The sequence below is a fragment of the Oryzias latipes genome, chromosome 9 (genome assembly GCF_053564925.1).
Source record: "Oryzias latipes strain Hd-rR chromosome 9, Olatipes_Hd-rR_3.1".
In the NCBI taxonomy this organism is placed as follows: Eukaryota; Metazoa; Chordata; class Actinopteri; order Beloniformes; family Adrianichthyidae; genus Oryzias; species Oryzias latipes.
In genome coordinates, this window is record NC_136245.1 from 10412531 (window position 1) to 10431167 (window position 18637).

The 18637-nt window shown below is 43.3% G+C and overlaps 1 protein-coding gene across 7 annotated transcripts in view; it reads left to right on the forward strand.

Moving 5' to 3' along the window:
* tango2 (transport and golgi organization 2 homolog (Drosophila)) overlaps positions 1-18637 on the forward strand; it is a 32375-nt gene that overhangs the window by 8050 nt on the left and 5688 nt on the right. For 6 of the 7 annotated variants that reach the window (XM_020706181.3, XM_078952643.1, XM_078952644.1 and 3 more), the window contains exons 3-5: positions 11897-11985; positions 13373-13492; positions 13594-13711. In XM_020706181.3, coding sequence (XP_020561840.1) covers positions 11897-11985; positions 13373-13492; positions 13594-13711 — 327 coding nt within the window. Of the gene's footprint in view, positions 1-11131; positions 11229-11896; positions 11986-13372; positions 13493-13593; positions 13712-18637 lie in introns of all 7 variants that reach the window. The other variant, XM_078952645.1, reaches the window with a different exon arrangement.

Below are 18637 nucleotides of genomic sequence, written 5' to 3' on the forward strand. Positions count from 1 at the left end.
CCTTGATGTCCATTTTCTGCTGGAGGTTATTGTCATCTCGGTTCATGGAAGTGTGGGTCTGATCACAAAAGAACCAAGAAGTCAGTTAACAACTAAAAGGAGCCGCATTTCCAGAAGAAAATGCAGGGTTGAACGCTATAGTGCCGAATGAAAATGAAACCTAAAGGGTAATAATTGGCAATAAATTAATGATCAAAATTGGCAATAAATAAAGCGAAAACAGCACAATAACAAAAAACATATCTTTGTGAAAAATGCCAGCGCCGGCTCTTGAACCAGCGAGCTTCATGCAACAAGGATTCCCCATGTATTTCAATGGAGGCCATATCCTGGAAATCCTGGAATATCTTGAAAAGTTCAAGGATTTAAAGGACCAAAAGTCAAAGCTGAAAGAGCTGAACATTTTAATAGTTGAGTGGTTAAAATAGCTGAAAAATTGTAGAAGGAGTTAAGCAGCAAAAAATGGCGGAAGATGTGCTTTATAGCATTCAACCCATTACAGACACTAAGAACTTTATTGCACTAATTTAATAGACTGATGCAATAAGACTTTCAGTCTTGTGAACATCCTTCACAATGGTCCTTAAATATTGCTTATTGTTGCTTGTTGCAACAGCCACCATGAGCAATGTTTGAGATGGCAAAGATTTCAAATATAAATCTTTTCACAATCTTTCATACAGTTTAAGGAGAAGAAAACTTGTTTGCTGCATTATTAGAAGAGAAGTCATTGGAAAAAAAAACTTTGTATTGCATAGAGTGTCTCTGAATCCTCATAGCCTTGAATGACCCTATATGTTATTTGAAAAAGAAAGCACACAGAAAAACATTTACTTGTCATCAACTCTGAGTGAAAGGCTCATTGTCTTGGCCGACTAATGGAGAAAAATCTATGGCTGGAATTTCTGAGAATCTTTTTCTTCTTCTTTTCCTTTTGACTTTTCCCTTCAGGGTTTGCCAAAGCAACTATCCCTGTCTTCTGAATCATCTTTAACACCAGCTAAATTCACGTCTTTGTTCAGTGCATCCAGAAACATCATCTTTTGTCTTCCTCTAAACCTTTTGCCTGGCAGCTCTCGACTCGGCACCATTCTGCTAACATATTCCGCTGCCTCCCCTCTGGACATGTCCAAACAATCTCAATCTCGCCTCTCTGACTTTATCTCCAAAACCTCTAACATGTACTGTCCCTCTGATGTCCTTCCTGATCCTGTCCATCCCGGTCCCTCCCAACAAGAACCTCAGCATCTTCATCTCTGCCACCTCCAACTGTACTTCCCGTCCTGACCTCAGTGCCAAACAAGAGGGCATTTCTCAGTACAGTTTTGTTTACCTTTCCTTTCATTTGACCTTAAACTCTTCTATCACACATCACACCTGGCACTTTTCTCCACCCACTCCAACCTGCCTGCAATTGCTTCTTCCCTTCTTTTTCACACTCTCCATTACTCTGGACTGTGGACCCTAGATACTTAGAATCCTTTTTTTCCCTGTAACCTCACCCATTCCCACACATGTACTCCGTCTTGCTGCGACTAACTTTCATTCCTTTCCTTTCCAGGGCAAACCTCCACCTCTCTAGCTTCTCCACCTGTTCCCTGCTCTCGCTACAAATCACAATGTCGTCTGCAGGCATCATAGTCCATGTCTAACCTCATCTGTCATCCTGTCCATCACCATTGCAAACAGGAGGGGCTCACAACTGATCCCTGATGTGTCCCATGTCCCCCATGTCCTGCACTGCTCTAACATACTTCTCTGTTACTCCAGACTTCCTCATACAATACCTCTGTTTCTCTCTGGGCATCCTGTCATAAGCTTTCTCCAAATCTACAAAGACACAGTGTAGCTCTCTCTGTCCTTCTCTGTATTTCTCTATCAACATCATCAAAGCAAATATTGCATCTGTAGTGCTCTTTCTTGGCATGAAACCATACTGCTGCTCCCAAATGTTCACTTCTGCTCTTAGTCTAACTTCAAGTACTCTTTCCCATAATTATATTTTATCACCAGCTTTATCACTCAGTAGTTGCCACAACTCAGCACATCTCCCTTATTTTTTTAAATGGACACCATAGCACTTCTCCATTCCTCAAGCATCTTCTCACCACCTAAGATCCTGTTGAACAGCCCAGTCAAAAACTCCACTGCCATCTCTCCTAGAAACTTCCATACCTCCACATGTATATCATCAGGACCAAGTGTCTTTTCACTCTTCATCCTCTTCAATGCCTCTCTCACTTCCCCCTTTCTAGTCTTTGTTACTTCCTGCTCCACAACATTGACCTCTTCAATTCTTTTCTTCTCTCTCATTTTCTTCATTCATCAACTCTTCAAAGTATTCTTTCCATCTTTCCATTACACTGCTGACACCTGTCAATCCATTACCATCCCTATCCTTCATCACCCTAACCTGCTGCATGGCCTTCCCATCACGGTCTCTCTGCCTTGCTAATCTTTATAGGTTGGTCTCTCTCTCTCTCTCTCTCTTTACTACTCAACCTAGCATGCAAGTGATCATAAGCCCCTTGTTTGGCCTTTGACACCTCTACCTTCACCTTAAGCTGGATCTCCCTGTACTCTTGTCTACTCCCCTTAGTCCTTTCAGTGTCCTTCTCCTTCCTAGCTAGTTTCTTACCCCGTATACACTCCTGCACCTCCTTATTCCACCACCAAGTCTCCTTATCAACTTTTTATCCTGATGACACACCAAGTACAGTCCTACCCGTCTCTCTGATCATATTAACTGTAGTTATCCAGTCATCTGGGAGGACCTCCTGACCACCCAGAGCCTGTTTCAAGTGCTTCTTAAAAGTCATGCAACAATCTTCCTTTTTCAGCTTCCACCAGTTTGTCTTCTGCTCTGCCTTTGCCCTTTCTTTGTTCATCTTCTTCATCACCAGAGTCCTCCTACACACCACCATCCTATGAGCTCTGGAAACATCCTCTCTTCACTATCAAACCTGTCCCTCACCTCCTCATCACCTCTGTTCCTGCACCAACATGTCCACTGAAATCTGCACCGATCACAAATTTCTCACTTCTAGGGATTATCTCTTTATCAAGGTCCAACCAGAATTTCTCCTCGTCTTCCAGCTCACATCCTACCTGTGGGGCATACCCACTGACAACATTAAACACCACACCTTCGATTTTTATCTTCAGACTAATCCCTCTATCTGACACTCTTGTTACCTGCTCCTTTAAGATAACTTACTCCATTTCTCTTCCCATCTCCACCATGATAGAATAAATAACTTATACCTTGCTCCTCAGCTTCTACCTTTTCCACCTGGTCTCCTGGACAAATAGTATGTCTACCTTCCTCCTCTGCATCATGTCAACCAATGCTCTACTTTTTCCTGTCATAGTTCCAGCATTCAAAGCCCCTACTAGCAGTCCAACACTCGTGACTTTCCCTTTCCTCCTCTCCTCCTTCTTCAACCAACAGTAGTCCAATTTCCACCGGCACCCTGTCGGTGAACGGCACAGATGGCGGTCATTATTCACCCGAGCTTAGACCGATTTGGTATGGATATCATAGGTCTGATTCACATATTTGGTTTGGCAAAGATTTTACGTTTGATGCCCTTCCTGGCACAGCCCTCTGTATTTATCCTGCCATGGGACTGGCACAATTAGACCCTTGCTATGGCCCCCTTGTGGCTATATTGCTGGAATGCATGCCGGTCACAAGCTGGTCATAAATCTTTTCTTATCAATTATCTTATGAGTGTAAGTCCATTTCAGAAAGATCAATTTAAGTTTAATGCAAAATATAATCTGTGAATATCTGTAGTGGTTAAGACTGGCATGCAGAAATGCTTGTAGCAACTCAAATTTGTTTTAAAGGTTCTTTGAACTTTCTATTTATTCTGATCAAACTTTTCACAATAAATTACCTGATCTGCAATGATTGCTTCTTTTTTAATGTTAGAACATTGTGACAGTGTATGTATGAAAGTGTGAGTGTTTAATCTAGACACAAAGTTTTTACTTGATGTTTTAAATTTGACTTAATGTGGTGTTAAATTTAATATGCCTAAATAGAAAAAGGCATTTTTCACTTTAAAAAATACAGATTATATTGTTTGGTCTTTTTCCTTGAAGGTTCCTGTAGTCTAAGCTGTAGCAGGATTTGTGCATTTGTTCGTACTTGTATTTTTATTTGAACTATTCTCTAGATAACACTTATCTTATCAAGAGAAACTGAAATATTCTTACCTAAAAATAGCTGGAAAACTGTACAAATAGTGCAATTATCTACGATCAGACAGGGCTTCCTTCAAACATTAAAATCGGTTTGTTTTGGAATTTGAACAAAACCTTTTTGCAGACATTTTTTTCCAAATTGAAAGTTTGTCATGTAAGTAAGTAGCGGTTCGTGTTTTAAACCCTTTTAGTTTGGAACCAGTGCTGCCACATTCTTACAATAGTGCAAGGACCTATTTTGCTTCTTTGATGTGTGTACATTGTAACAGGAAAGCAATATCTCCCTGCATCAAATTTGCCGTTCATATTATATATTTCTGCGTCCCTGTTATTCCCAGCAGTAAGTGTTAACCACCCATTGCATTACAAGAAGTAAGTTGTAATGCAGCGGTCCAGTTCATTATAATCTCCCAGAGGTCAAGAGCCAGCTCTCTGCCTCTCTGTCTCCCTGTTTGGGACTGTGACCCCGCCTCAGGGGATGACCACAGAGGTGTGTTATGAGTGCTGACTTCCACATGAACCTGGGGAAAGGTGAAGTAGAGTATCCTAATGTTGCCATGTGGAGTCGCTTCATTGATGTTTGCAGGAGTTCTCTTCTTTTGCAGCTTAGAAAGAACATTTAGCATTACAAGAATAGACTTGGAAAAAATAAATAATAAAGATTTACTTTTTGAATGATTGGAAATAGGAAAAGGTATACATTTTTTCTGCGTGAGTTAAAAAATGAAAATGGGGCTTTTGGTGGTTTTAACATGTTCTTATGACATTTCTCTGATGATAGAAGAGGATATATAAAGAAAATTAAGCCTAAAATTGCTCTTCTTGATTGAATTTCTTTATTCAAATCGTGGTGAATCATGAACGATGATGTAAAAAGGCTCTTTCAAAAAGCTTATGGTTGTGATGTAGAAGCTACAATCAGCAGGCCACAAGCTCCCTGCTCCAATCTGATGCATCCATTTGCAGACAAATAGATATATGTATGTTTTCTTTTTTTTTTGTCTGAGCCATTGACTGTATATAGAAACCAGACAAAGTGGTCCTTCCCAGCTCGCGTTCTCAACAGGAAGTACACGATGGCCCCAAGAAGCCAAAGTCCCATAGACTTCTTTTGAGAATTAAACAGCTATTACTCAGTTATTCTATTTGACAGAATAACCATTCTTGTTCTGATACATTTTGACATCTTTTTGGTAATCCTAAATTTTCCTTGATAAGTTTTCTTTTTAGGAAGTTATTCAAGTTATAAACTGACCAATCAGATGCTTCAGTAATAGTAGCTGGTGCCTAATCACTTCAATGTTTGAGAGTTTCTCGAGCCTGCTTTCAGTGAAAGGGGTTTGGACTTTGAACAAGCTCACTACCTATCGGCGTCCGTGATTGCAATATAAATGTTGACTCAGACCACTTGTATCAATCACTGTTGCATGGCTCCAAGATAGCGAGGTCTGTATCGCGGAAAAATGACGACTGAATTGGCTTCAAACTCTGCGGCTGGAAAGATCCAATATTGCTCGCCATTATTGTTGCACAGGTAATGTTAGGTAAGCTAGCAAGTGAGTGTGTAAGCAGGGTTTCTCCGCACCAACAGTCCCGCCAACAACTCAGAGGTGAATTTCAAATGAACTCCTGCCGCTCTGCAGAAACTATGTCCTTGAAAATGACAGTTTATTTTTGGCTAAAAATGGCATCATAAAAAACCCCACTGGGAATGATTTTATATCAGATCGATAATGGTGCACTTTTTGGTTTTGAGTGAATGTTAACAGTAGATACATTTCAAATGTTTGCATTGTATTCTTTTAATTTGAACATTTTTCCCCATTTCATTTGAAATTCATTCATTCATTCATTTTCTAAACCCGTTTTTGCCCCTTTCGGGGTCACGATGCTGCTAGAACCTATCTGGGCCACTTGTGGGGAAAGGCAGGGTACACCCTGAGCCAGTCTGACGCATGGCCACAATCACACACCTATACAAACTCAGAGAAAGGTTCCCCGTTGGTGAGTCTGTTACAGGTCCCCCAGTTGACTTGAAAGTTCCCCTGAGGCAAGAGTGCTAACCACTGCGCCACTGTGCAGCCCCTTCATTTAAAATTCTTAAAATAAAAGTGACTCTAATTACTTTCTTTGCCACTTATACCAAGGTTTTTCTTTTCTGCTCATGAAATGTGACATTTTTTTCTGCACCTTTTTTACAGAATTACATTTTTATTCTAGAAATCACAGTTTCTATAACACAGTAGGTTTGTGAAGGACGGGAGTTTGTCTGAAGCTTTCAAAACATTCAAAGGCCTCACCATCACTTGGCTGTAAAGTCTCGATTATTCCTGTTCAGTTTGTTTGTCAAAAACTCAACGCCAGGATGTTGACTGGCATTGATACCTCCCTGCCTCTCCTCATGCCTCCTTACATGATGCAGCTGGCTGACAGTGGCTGGGATCCGAGATGCCTGTGTGCTCCCTCAGGATCCCATAACAGATGGTTTCTCCATGCTGCAAAGCATCATTTGCGTTGGCTTTTTCTTTTAGGAATAAATGTGGCTCACGGAGCCCCCCCTGGTCATGCTGTCATTACCCTTTGATAGATCAAGGTCAACCCCTATTAGGACAATTACAGCTCATCTGTTTGTTCCACAGTAGAAGTGTCCTCACAACGCATCCTGGAGGACCACTGCTGAGTTTTGAAAGGAACTTCTAAAGCTCCGTGGTCCCTGATGGTCTTTTTAGCATGTGTTTTTAGTAGTCCAATTCACTTAAAGTTCCTTATGGGAGTGGAAAATACTCATCAGTTGGCAGAAATGTTGACTCAGACCAACTCGGACCAATCAATGTATATGACTACGTCTGTCGGCTTCCATTTCGCAAAGAAACGCGACTAAATTGACTTAATTTGGTTGGACCTGGAAGTAAACTATTTTCTATGAGTAACATCACATTCTCTTTCTCCAGTTGTCATAAAGATTGAATGGCCTTAAAGTATACCCGAGCTAATTCACTGCCATAAGACTCTATCCCACAGATTCTCAGAATCTATGGTGTAGTTTGATGCTTGGACGCTGTTTTGAAGTCTAAACTCCATTTCTTCTTTGTGTTAACATACTTTAGAGTTTAACTTAAAGCCATCTGTCTAAAGCTAAGGTGAAACTGGTGATCCCAAATCACACCAGTCAATCTGGAACAAGGCGGTTGGAATAAAAAGAGGAATCAAACGACTGTCTTAATGCAAAATCCAAGAATCAACTTTATTAAAATCCTGTGGTGATTCTATAAGGCTCAAGTGACTGCAAACTTCAGTAAACCCAATACAAGAGAGGTCTTGATGAATTGTAAAATGAGTCATGGAATTGTTTTTTATTTACATTTCTGGTAGAGAACTAATCAGGTTCTGATTTGTAAAGGATTATTGGTTTCAAAAGACAGTAAATAAAAAAACAGTCTAATTAAATGCAAGAACGGTAATGTTTTCTAAAAATGGCACGTATAATATAGGTTACTCTTTCCTCTAAGCAAGGACGACAGTTTCTTTTGTTTAATAGCTGCACATGTATACAAATGAGCTTTGTGAAGTTCATGTTGCAACGTGAACACCTGCTTCCCCCGTGACAGTGGGTTTCATTGTTCCATAGATGACTGTAAAAAACTCAGTTTAGGTCTCTATAGAGTCTAATGGTTGGTGATGATGTTATACAGGTCATGAGGCAGACTCTCTGTGCTAATCACCTGCAGCGTAATTAGTCACTCACTTTACCCTGAATGAGGAAGTCGCAGAGAGGAGCTGCTGCGCTCAACGTGTCCACCCAGTTTGGGAGTCATCGTAAACCAGGTCACACTCTTCTCTCTGTTTTTAATCATAAATATTCATGTTGCAGGCTTATCAGGGTAATAAAAACAGAAATAGCAAAGGATAAAGTACAGTTTGTTTTTGTTTTTTTACATATGGCTGGAGCATCAAATAACTGAATGAGATATCCATCTTCCTCCGCTTATCCGGAACCGGGTCTCGGGGGCAGCAGACTGAGCAGAGATGCCCAGACTTCCCTCGCCCCAGCCACTTCCTCCAGCTCCTCTGGGGGGACCCCAAGGCATTCCCAGGCCAGCTGAGAGATGTAATCTCCAGCGTGTCCTGGGTCTTCCCCGGGCCTCCGCCCTTTAGTACATGCCCGGAAAACCTCTCCAGGGAGGCGTCCAGGAGGCATCCGGACTAGATGCCCGAGCCACCTCAACTGGCTCCTTTTGATGTGGAGGAGAAGCGGTTCTACTCCGAGCTCTCCGCGGGTGGCCGAGCTTCTCACCCTATCTCTGAGGGAGCGCCCCGCCACCCTACGGAGGAAGCTCATTTCAGCCGCTTGTATTCGGGACCTCGTTCTTTCGGTCATGACCCATAGCTCATGACCATAGGTGAGTATTGGAACGAAGATCGACCGGTAAATTGAGAGCTTTGCTTTTCAGTCAGCTCTCTCTTCACCACAACGGACCGATACAGCGACCGCATAACTACGGACGCCACTCCAATCCGCCTGTCGATCTCACACTCTGGTCTTCCCTCACTCGTGAACAAGACGCCCAGATATTTAAACTCCTCCACCTGGGGCAGGGAGACTCCACCCACCGAGAGATGGCGGGAACAGGTCTGACTTACTGCCGGCTATGCGAACCAAGCTCCTACTCCGGTCATACAGAGACCGGACAGCCCTCAGTAAGGCTCCCCGGACCCCATACTCCCAGAGCACCCTCCACAGGATACCACGGGGGACGCGGTCGAACGCCTTCTCCAAATCAACAAAACACATATGGACTGGGTAAGCGAACTCCCACAATCCCTCCAGCACCCTAGATAGGGTATAGAGCTGGTCCACTGTTCCACGACCAGGGCGGAAACCGCACTGTTGTTCCTGAATCCGAGGTTCAACTATTGGACGGACTCTCCTCTCCAGTACCCTGGCATAGACTTTCCCAGGGAGGCTGAGGAGTGTAATTCCCCTGTAGTTGGAACACACCCTCCGGTCCCCCTTCTTAAAGAGGGGAACCACCACCCCTGTCTGGCAGTCCAGTGGTACAGTTCCCGACTCCCACGCGACGCTGCAGAGACGTGTCAGCCAAGACACTCCCACAGCATCCAGAGACTTGAGGTACTCAGGGCGGACTTCATCCACTCCCGGGAACTTGCCAGTAAGGAGCTCGTTGACCACCTCAGTGACTTCAGCCCGGGTAATAGACAGCCCCACCCCAAAGTCCTTGTTCTCTGCTTCTTCAAAAGAAGGCGTGTCAGTGGGATTGAGGAGATCCTCGAAGTATTCCTTCCACCACCCGACAATGTCCCCAGTCAAAGTCAACAGCCCCCCACCTGCACTGAAGACAGTGCCTGTGGAGAACTGCATTCCCCTCTTGAGGCGCCGGATGGTTTGCCAGAATTTCTTCGAGGCCAACCGATAGTCCTTCTCCATGGCCTCACCAAACTCCTCCCAGGTCCGAGTTTTTGCCTCCATAACAGTCCGGGCCACAGCTCGCTTAGACTGCCGATACCTGTCGGCTGCGTCTGGAGTCCCGCAAGCCAGCCAGGCCTGGTAGGACTCTTTCTTCAGCTTGACGGCATCCCTTACTTCCGGTGTCCACCACCAGGTTCGGGGGTTACCGCCGCGACAGGCACCAGAGACCTTGCGACCACAGCTCCGAGCAGCAGGAGAGACAATGGAAGTGGAAAACATAGTCCACTCGGACTCAATGTCCCCAACCTCCCTCGGTACCTGTTTGAAGTTCTCCCGGATGTGGGAGTTAAAGACTTCCCTAACGGAAGGCTCAGCCAGACGTTCCCAGCAGACCCTCACAGTACGTTTGGGTCTTCTAAGTCTTTCCGGCCTCCTTCCCCGCCAGCGAATCCAACTCACCACCAGGTAGTGATCAGTGGACAGCTCCGCCCCTCTCTTCACCCGAGCGCCAAGACACAAGGCCAAAGGTCGCCTGAAACAACTACAAAGTCGATCATTGACCTCCTGCCTAGGGTGTCCTGATGCCATGTGTATTGATGGACACCCTTGTGCTCGAACATGGTGTTCGTTATGGACAAACTATGATGAGCACAGAAGTCCAATAACAAAACACTACTTGGGTTCAGATCAGGGGGGGGGGGGCATTCCTACCAGTCACGCCCCTCCAGGTGCCACTGTCATCGCCCACGTGGGCATTGAAGTCCCCCAGGAGGACAATGGAGTCCCCTGTTGGGGCACTTCCAGTACCCCATCGAGGGACACCAAGAAGGCCTGGTACTCCAAACTGCTGTTCGGCCCATAAGCCGAAACCACAATTAGAGACCTGTCCCCCACCCGGAGGTGGAGGGACATGACCCTCTCGTCCACCGGGGTGAACTCCAACACTTGGCGGCTGAGCTGGGGGCTCACGAGTAAGCCCACACCAGCCTGCCGCCTCTCACCTTGAGCAACTCCAGAGTGGTAGAAAGTCCAACCCCTCTCTAAGGACTGAGTTTCAGAGCCCAGGCTATGTGTGGAGGTGAGCCCGACTATATCTAGACGGTATCTCTCAACCTCTCGCACCAGCTCAGGCTCCTTCCCTCACAGAGAGGTGACGTTCCATGTCCCAAAAGCCAAGTTCCATGACCGGGGTTTGGGTCGCCGAGGCATCCGCCCTCGACTGCCACCCAAACTACAATGCACCGGCCCCTTTTGAGGTCTCCTACGGTGGTGGGCCCATGGGAGAGTGGTCCCACGTCTCTCCTTCGGGCTATGTCCGACCGGGGCCCGTGGGAAGAGCCCTTGTCACCAGGCGCTCGCCTGCGAGCCCCAACCCCGGGCCTGGCTCCAGAGTGGGGCCCCGGTGACGCCAATCCGGGCGACGTAATCGGTCCTTGATTTTTCTTTTCATCAGGGGGTACTGAACCGCTCTTTGTCTGGCTCGTCACCCAGGACATGTCTGCCATGGGAGACCCTACCAGGGGCTTAAGCCCCCGACAGCTGAGCTTCTGGGATCACTCGAGCTCTCAAACTCCCCCACCACGTTAAGGTGGCGGTTCACGGGCTGAATGAGATAATATTGACATTTTGACACTGATGTAAGATAATATTTCCAGTACATTTAACACCACTTATGTTATTGCTGTTACTAACATCATTTTTTTTATTTAAGCTCTTTGGCATATTTAAAATCCACCCAAAGTTCACATATTTAGACACATTTTGGTGACAGATAAGGAAATGTGATCTTGATCCCTTTTTGACAACTTTTTATTAATTTTTTTCGATCATAAAAGTGATTTAATGTACTCACTTCACCTCATTGCTCTTTCATATATACTGTAATTTATTCTGTTGTTTGCTTTTGTTTTTTTTGTTTGTTTCAATCAATCAAAACAAAAACAAAAGACTACACACAATATGTATATGAAAATATACATATACATCAAACATAACTAAGATATTTATACATGCAAATGTAAATGATGTAAATGGTGGTGCTGTTAGGCTTTTCCATCTCTAAACCACAATAAAACGCACAGTTTATTCACAAGTTGAATTCTTTATTTGTAATATTTTTTTATTTTGTCCACCTTTATTGACAGTCAAGAGCTCAGATTTAAAAAGGAGCAGAAGTTTTCATGCTTTTTGATGTAGTTTGATCAAAAGACTTTACAATTCATCAAACTAACTTTGTCTCCACTCATTTCTGTTTAGACTAATTTTGGCTGCAAATAGAGACGAGGTCTACAACCGACCATCAAAAGTGGCACATTTCTGGGGAACCAACGGGGAGATCCTCAGTGGTGAGTGGCTGTCTTAGATTAGTGATGTAAGACTTCCTGCTTGTTAACATTCATGGTTACAGACTTAAAAGTCCCACTTCGATGAAAACTGTGTTTTTGGTGTTTTAACATGTTTCTGTAGAGTAATTCTTTTGATGAAGGATGTGTACAAAGAAAGTTAGGATCAAAACTCTGTTTCTAAATATTTCTTTAATCAAATCATGGCATTTGATAAAGCTTGTAGTTGTTACAAACTACAATCGGTAGGCCACAAGCTCCCCGCTGCGCTCCATTCTAATGCATCAACTTGCAGACAAATAAATCCATGAAGGTGTTTTTTTTTTCTCATCTAAGCTGATAGCTGGTATTTGGCTCAAAACTCTACGGCTGGATAGCTCCAATATTGTTCCCCATTTTTGATGCAGCGGTAATGTTAGCTTGGGGTTGTTAAGGAGTTGTAAGCTAGTGGGAGAAAGTGTTAAAAAAAGGGATGATGGGAAATTAAGGAAGGCTTACTACACACCGACAATCCCACCTACAACAGAGGAAAATTTCTAATGATCTCCTGCCGCTCTGCAGAAACTATGTCCTAGACCTAGAAAATGACACAGGTTTTTTATTTATTTTTTTGCTACAATTTAGCATAATCATAATTAAAAAACCACTGGAAACACTTTTACAATAGATCAAAAGATGATCGATGTGGGACTTTAAACAACACCTGAAACTATCATCTCAGTTTGATGATTAGAATTTCAGAGGGGGGTTTGAATACCTTCACATCTGGACCTTGCAGCAGGTATTCTTCTCTTCCACCACAGATTTACAGTGAGCTATATGATGCCTAATACACACCATAGCTTAGCTGAAGCAATCAATCGTCCTTTTCTCCTTCTGCAGGAGGAAACACAGATACAGCCTCATTGTTCATCAGTCTCCTTTTGGCTCTGTAATAGAGGGGTCACAACTCCACTCGTGGCTCTTTAATTGATGGCTGCTTTTATGTGATGTGGCAGGAATAAATGGGGCTGCCTTATCTTCCGAGCTGGGACCAGTGGGGCAGGAGAGTGGGTGGAGGGCAGCGCCAGGGTCGTGAAGGAGATGTAGCATGACGAGAAGGGAAGTAAGCAATTGCTCCCAGTGGAATTTGACTATCAAGCCTCCCTCAGGAGTAAAACAGTTTAGCTCGATTGGTCAGCATCTCTGTAACAAGGGGCTGTCTCCATTGATCAGCAGGGAATGTGGGAATATCATAAAGAAGAAGGCAAATAGAAAAGTGCATAGTTTTAGCAAAATAAAGCCCCAGAGGTTGCTCTGAAAAATGAGTGACTCATGTAAATTCACTTTTTCCATAATTATTCACTAAACACTTTAAAAAAGACGAAATAAAGTGTTCTCTGTCTGTCAGGACTGGATCAGGAGTGTGGAAAAGAAGGTGGGTCATGGCTGGGGATCAACAAAAGAGGCAAGCTGGCTGCACTCACAAATTATATGGAAGGAAATCAAAACTCTGATGCAGCAGGGAGAGGTACTGCATTGCATTTTCTAATTATATACTTTGAATCCACTGTTATTTCTCCATTAAGCCTTTTTTATATCAAATGTTTGCTTGAATCTTCTCACCTGCAGGGTTTCTAGTGTCCAACTACCTTATGGAGAAGGATTTAGACAGCTACTCGTACCTGAAGAAGGTTTCCACAGAGGGACACCTCTACAACGGCTTCAACCTCATCACAGCAGATTTCAAGTGAGTGAAAGGTGTGCAGAAGTCCCTTGCATGCGTGGCCCTCTCTTACCATGACCATTGTACTGCAAAAAGCAGGCGTCTGCTTTAAAGCTATTTTTCTACAATTTCATTGCAAAAAAGATTGTAGGGAGAAGCTGCTCTGAAACCTCCCGTCTTGAAGCTTTTTTCCCTCTTTGAATGAAATCATAAAACAGCTTCTTAGCTGCAGTTTGTTGGCAAGCAGAAGGAGGAGAATTACAAAAAAGAATACATTTTCTTGCACTAAGCTGAACTGACAACATGATGGTATTAAAATTCAAAAGCAGGTTGTACTTCAGAGCTGTAGAGGAATACATTTTAAGTGCAGTAATTATTGCAAATTGCTCTTCCTTTTTCTCTCACTTGTCTATTTGACTGAATTAATGGTCAACTAAGGAAAATAAAATCAAGGTCGGGTCAAAGATATTTGTCAGGGTGGAAGTCCTGGTTGACCGCAGCATGGACATGGGCGTTGATGCCTGTCGGCGAGGAGCAGTAGGCTTGATCAGAATGAAAACCGGCTCTAACCCTCCTGTCCTGTGAATGCATCAGTGAGACAAAGGCAGAGGAGGGGTGTCCTTCACCAACCTATGAAAAGATGACAAAATAAAGAATCAGAGCTAACTATATGAAATATCTGAGGTGATTCAGAAAGGAAGGAACTATAAGATAAATTCATCTTTCATTTTCACTCTGTATTATAAAATTCTGATTAAAAATATGTCTAAATGTCAATGACTGTTTTTTATTGGTAACTACATTGGCAGATGGACAACTTGGAAAAAAAAACTTTTATTTTAGCTTGACGATGACATAATATAACTCTGCAGCCTTGGAGGGGGTTAACATCCTTGTATTTATACTAACAAACTAACAAACTTCATCTTTTTTTTAATCAGACTCTCTTATTCTGATTTTTTTTATCTCATGTATAAATATTGGAAGAATAAAATCTGTCCCTTTCAATCTGAAAACTTCAACTGCTACAGGAAAGCTAACTGAAACTTCCTCATAACCAGAAGTAGCTCATCTCATTTGTGTGACACTGTTGAGTAGGGTTGTGCCGATATCATCGTCCATCGTGATGGGTGACTGACATCCTGATGGAGAGACCACCGTCGTGATGCCACGCCCCCGCCACGTTGCGCTTCGACACCATAAGCCGCGGTTACATGTGCAAAATATCTTGATGGGATCAATGGTCGGATTAGAATCCAACCGTGTACATGGGCCCAGAAAAATGTTTTCAGAATATAAAAACGTTCACTAAGGTCACACTTTCCGTCGGAATAAATCATTCGCACATGCGCAGTAGGGTTTGAAAACCGGAAGGATATAAATTCCGCCGAGCGGCTTTTTTTTTCAAACTTTATTGAATGTAACAATTCAGTACAAAACATTGTTAAACAGCGCCGAGCGGCTATATACATTAACATGTCAGCTCGGTAAACTACGAGATGATCTTCTAAACGTGCTTTTAATAATGTTACGGTTATTATGAAACACCTGTTCGCTCATCATTTGAATTTTAATCCGTGTGGTCAGTGCTTTTTCTGAACGAAGCCAGGATTAGCAGTATGCTAACACGGGCTAACAACATTAGCTTTGGGTGGCGCTGCATGCTGGGAATAACATCAGCCTTTATTTAGTCGGGACACGACTGGAAACACAAATCCGCGTGATTGTTTGAATGTTTTCTAAGGACTGAGCGACATTTCTGCGTTTGAAGCTCAAACCGCTGTGTGTGCTGACGATCCGAGCTGTGCTCGGACACACACTTTTAGACCCGGTTCTGAGTTCGGTTGCTTGTACCCCTAGCGCTGCGGGACGGATCGCAGTCTTAAATCTTCCACACATACCGCTCATGTACCCCCCCCCCTTCCCATCAAACACAAAGCTGTAAGTCCGCATTCCCCCGGAAGTGCGGGAGCGGACTACTTCTTTTCTATTTTGTTTGTTACTTTTTTTGTTAAAGTCACTTCCCTCAGTTTATACTGGATCATCGCGGATGAGTCATTAGTTGGGAAATAAAAAGAAAAAAGCAAAAAAACGAATAGCAGTTATATAAGAACGAAAAATGTAAAAATACCCCCCCCCCCGACAATGTCATCGTCCATCCCGATGGTTGACAGCAAACATCGTCAACGGCCAATTTAAGGGACATCGCCCAACCCTACTGTTGAGTACTTCCATAAATCAGCTCACATCTCTACTCGCTGATTTTCTCATTCCGGACGTTTTTCTCACCAATCACTTTATTGTGAAGTGGCTCAAGCTTCTATAGCAGGGGTGCCCACACTTTTTTGGCAAGCGAGCTACTTTACAAATGACCAGCGCCAAATGGTCCTACGGGCCTAGCTGTAGGCCTGTGTTCTTCTTAAAGTTCTTCTGTCATTTTTTCTTCAACAGCTTGTTGAATTGGACCCATGTGTTGGTGGTTGTTATGTCTACGCCCCAGCACATGACGTGCTGACAACAAAGACATTCCATGTGCCTTCTGTTCAAGGTCCTTTTTGACCTGCCGAGAAAATATTTGGCACGCTAGCGGCTAAATCCACGGTTATGAGTCTGGAGCTGAGCGCTCACACCTCTCTAAGGTTTAGGAGTAAGAAAAACTCCATATCTGGCGACTTATGTATCAGAGGATGTTCGATTGGCTATTCTGCATGTTAATCAAGTGATGTAATTCATGGCAAGGATGATTAGCTGACAGCAATTTTTTATTTATTTATGTCTGATGGCCCCGTGATTTAGACCGGAGAAAAGTAGTCTGCCATCTCTCGGTGGGTGGAGTCTCCCTGCCCCAGGTGGAGGAGTTTAAATATCTGGGGGTCTTGTTCACGAGTGAGGGAAGACCGGAGCGTGAGATCGACAGGCGGACCGGAGCGGCGTCCGTAGTTATGCGGTCGCTGTATCGGCCCGTTGTGGTGAAGAGAGAGCTGAGCCGAAAAGCAAAGCTCTGAATTTACCGGTCGATCTTCGTTCCAATACTCACCTATGGTCATGAGCTATGGGTCATGACCGAAAGAACGAGGTCCCGAATACAAGCGGCTGAAATGAGCTTCTTCCGCAGGGAGGCGGGGAGCTCCCTTAGAGATAAGGTGAGAAGCTCGGCCACTCGGAGTAGAACCGCTTCTCCTCCACATCGAAAGGAGCCAGTTGAGGTGGCTCGGGCATCTAGTCCGGATGCCCGTGTCCTGGGAAGACCCAGGACATGCTGGAGAGACTACATCTCTCGGCTGGCCTGGGAATGCCTTGTGTTCCCCCCAGAGGAGCTGGAGGAAGTGGCTGGGGCGAGGGAAGTCTGGGAATCTCTGCTCAGTCTGCTGCCGCTGCGACCCGGTTCCGGATAAGCGGAGGAAGATGGATGGATGGATGGCCCGTGATTTACTCCTCTATTTACCAGTACTAGCATTGTTAGTGGCCAAACAGAAAACTCAATCATAAACTCTGTTTTAAATGTAATTTTGTATTGACATTTTTTTCCTAATGGAAACACATTTTTCAATTAAGCAGCTACAATAACCACGTTATCAGGTAAAAAAATCTGTCAATGTGTTTTCCCCTACAGCGTCCAGCTGTACCTAGACAAGGAGGATTCCTTTCTCTTTTTGAATCAATAGCTACATATTGGATGACGGAGGGTGCTTTATAGGGTTTCTCACTCATCTGTAACCAGAAACGTCTATTAGTAGTGGTAAGGGGGTTAGGATGTTTCCTCTCTGTCTATTAAGTCAGGGTTGGCCATGTCATATCATCCTGACTGCATATAAGAGACGTGCAGTAAAATACTGCAGAATGTCTGATTCTGGTACTGATGACCTTCACTTCCCCAAATATTACGTTGAGGCTTTTCTTTTGAGAGCTGAAGTTCTACATATTTAAACAATGATTTCAGATAGGATCTAATTGATGCTCCCCAGACTCTGTAATGACTTTCCTCTAACTTCAATTTTTGCTCCCGGTTTTGTTATTCTTTCTACATAGCCAAAGCCCAGACACCATCTGTTTCAATGAATATATTTGCAGCCGTTTGTCCATCAGAACTACTTTCTGTCAAAACAAAAGATAGTTCTTTTATTAAAAACAGGTTTAAGACTGGCTCACTATTATTGCCTCACAAAATGTGATGAAAGACTAACAAATAGGAGACCTTGGTATTCTGCTTACAGGCTTTTCTAAAGTGGCATGGAAAGATCTTAAAACTCTTAGAATTTTAACTATCTGTGGTAGTATTTTACCTATTTTAACCAGTCATAATTACGTGTTATTTGTTTGCTAATAAACTCCCCTGCCTTCGCCCACAAGTGGCCGGAATAGGCTCCGGCAGCCCTGTGACCCCGAAAGGGACTAAACAGAATAGAAAATGAATGAATGAAAAAAATAAAAATAGACTCCCATTTCCCAAAAAAAAATTAAGCCACTCTTACCAGCATTATAATATCTTTGTTTTTTTAGAATCAGAGAGTCTAGATTTGACTCATTTAGCCACTATATGATTAAACGTGTTAGCATCAGACAAAAAGACATCAGAAGTAATTTTGCTGTAATGGAATGAATGAGAATGTTCCGGTCTGTATTCAGCAAAAAACAATTTCAATTAAAGGCAAAAACCTCTGCAATATTTAAGTTCATTAAAAGAGGGGAAAGAAAACTTCCTCTGTAAATTCTTCTCCTTTTCCAGATGATACTTTTAAAGGAACATTTTGCAAATGTTGATGTTCTTTGTGCTGATGTTCTGAATCAAATGAATGAAAGAAATAACAAGACTATAAAAGTAAGCCCAAACCTATATGAAAACACATTTTGCACTTGTTTTGGCACTTATTTCTTCTTTAATATTTCTTAATAAGCGGGGAGTCAACAGCTTCACCAACATGTTGACTTTATCTCTAAAATGCATACCGG